Source organism: Condylura cristata, unplaced genomic scaffold (assembly GCF_000260355.1).
Source record: "Condylura cristata isolate star-nosed mole 26May11 unplaced genomic scaffold, ConCri1.0 scaffold00014, whole genome shotgun sequence".
Taxonomy (NCBI): domain Eukaryota; kingdom Metazoa; phylum Chordata; class Mammalia; order Eulipotyphla; family Talpidae; genus Condylura; species Condylura cristata.
Window position 1 is genome coordinate 45,288,550 of NW_004567115.1, and position 2,545 is coordinate 45,291,094.

The window sequence follows — 2,545 nt, forward strand, 5'->3', positions numbered from 1 at the left end:
CCCCTGATGCAGAGCGGCTATGAAGGGTGGTGGACCCACGAGCAGATCGTGGAGGTGGCCGTGGTGGTAGACCACAATCGCTATCTTCATAAGGGGAGCAATGTCTCAAATGTGTACACAGAAGTGTGCCTTATAATGAATTTCATGAGCGGCTATTTCATATCAATGGAACTTGAAATAATTTTAATCGGCATTGAAATCTGGACAGAGTCCAACCTCCTTCCGGTGGATCTTATTGACGATTTGTTGGTACAATTTTGCGATTGGAAGAAAAGTGGCTTTGATGCCCGCTTGCCACATGATGTTGTACATGTGTTTGTAAATAAAAATTATAAGCCTGTTCTTGGAAAAGCATATGTAGCAACAGTGTGTATCTCTAGACGTAATTGTGGAGTTATTAGTGTCACATCAGACGACCTGCATGATAATGCATATATTATGGCACACGAGCTTGGCCATAACTTAGGAATGTCCCACGATAAACCACTGTGTACCTGTGGGGCAAAGCACTGCATTATGTACCCTAGCAAAGTGGTAGCAGCTAAGTTTAGCAACTGCAGTTACGCTGCCTTCTGGAGGACTGTTATGAGAACAACCTGTCTGAGGTCTCCTCCCCAGCCAGACAGAGTCTTCAGGCACAGGCGCTGTGGGAACAGTGTGGTGGACTACGGAGAAGAGTGTGACTGTGGCTCAGTGAAGTCCTGTGAAGAAGATCCCTGCTGTCAGGCAGACTGCACCCTGACCCCCGGCACTGAGTGTGCTTCTGGACTCTGCTGCCACGAATGCAAACTCTTGCCATCGGGCGCATTGTGCAGAGAACCAGAAAACGAATGTGACCTTCCCGAGTGGTGCAACGGGACATCCTCGCTCTGTCCCGAGGACGTGTACGTGCAGGGCGGGGTCCCTTGCTCAGACGGTGGCCACTGCTATGAAAAGAGATGCAACAACCGTGAGGTGCAGTGCAGGAACATTTTTGGTAAAGAGGCCAAGAGTGCAAATCACAGATGCTATCGTGAGATGAACACCCGAGGGGACCGCTTTGGGCACTGTGGTTTCCAAGGTGATACCTATGTAAAATGCGATATGGCGGATGTCCTGTGTGGGAGGGTTCAGTGTGACATTGTGACAGAGATTCCTGTTCTGAGCGATCACACCACAGTGCACTGGACACACTTTAATGGGGTGTCCTGCTGGAGTACAGACTACCATTTTGGGGTGACCACTCCCGACATCGGGGAGGTCAAAGACGGAACAGTGTGTGGTGTGGACAGCCTCTGCATCCAGAGGAAGTGTGTCCCTGCGTCAGTGCTGAACAGTTACTGTTCACGGGAGACCTGTAACTTCAATGGTGTCTGTAACAATAGACATAACTGCCATTGTGTCCCCATGTGGGAACCCCCATTCTGTGTAAAAAGAGGACGTGGCGGTAGTGTTGACAGTGGCCCTGCACCTCCGAGAAATGAAACTGAACAGCAGGAAAGTCCTGCATACCTTACCCTACTCTGGGTATTACACTTGTTATTATTATTAATAGCTACGGTCATTCTAACTTGGCTAAAACGTGAAAGAAAGTCAGAGGACAGTACAAAGGAAACACTATTCACGGAAGCATGAGCAATTGTTTGCAACATCACTTGAACAGAGGAAAGAAATGTTTTCACTTCACATATTAAACAAAGCTAAAGCACATGAACACAGATGAAAACAGAATGTTAATGAGTTTATGCAGCAAACTTGAGACTACTTGAAATAAAATGTGACATTTATGGACACTTCATGAGAGTTTTTATTTTCAGGCTCATGAACATGAGCTAGTAAATCAACTGCAAAATATCCTACTTCTGGCATATTAGTAGGTTCCCTCATGGATGCAATCTGAGGTAAAAGGTCTCTCCATTTCTTTCTTTCCCAGGGGAACTGGAGGGGACTGGGGCCCTGGGGCCCTGGTTCAGCTTGTCACGCCAGCCGCAGTCAACTCTGTCCTCTGTTTCCAGAGGCACCCACAGACACACAGACACATGCACACACAGATGCGTGAACACCTCGCCCTGTCTGCACTGATATCGTGGCATAGAGTTATATGCAGTGTATATTTCTGTGTAAGTTTGTTGACATATACATTTATTTTTGTAAATATTATTAATATTTAATATAAATATGCTTACTGATACAATCTATTGTACAGTTTCTATAATCTCTCATTTTTATCATGCACTACTGTATGATGCTTTAATACTGTCCAGCTCCCCCCAATTATATCCAGAACTTGCTGACTGGGGCTCTGGTTCATCGTCGGAAAGGACTCCTGCTCTGGTCTGAGTGCCCAAGTCCCCAGCCTAGACCCAGGGTCCTCGCCCTTAAGCTGGGTCCAGCCAGCCCAGCTTTCCCTTTGACTGAAGTCCTCAGGGAGACACCCGCTCCTTCTGCCATGCCCCAGGGTTGGCTCCGTGGTGTGGTTTCCCAGGGATGTCTGATGCTGGCCTGTCTTAGTTTCCTGGAGGCACAAAAGGAGTCTGCCTGAGGGTGCGTCTTGTGCTTTGTTTTG

At 47.4% G+C, this 2,545-nt stretch overlaps 1 protein-coding gene across 1 annotated transcript in view; it reads left to right on the top strand.

The window, feature by feature from the left end:
* Window positions 1-1,614, top strand: part of LOC101634997 (disintegrin and metalloproteinase domain-containing protein 20-like) — a 17,609-nt gene extending 15,995 nt beyond the window's left edge. Inside the window, exon 4 of the mRNA XM_004682512.2 lies at window positions 13-1,614. Coding sequence (XP_004682569.2) covers window positions 13-1,614 — 1,602 coding nt within the window. The remainder of the gene's footprint in view (window positions 1-12) is intronic.
* Window positions 1,615-2,545: the final 931 nt, after the last annotated feature.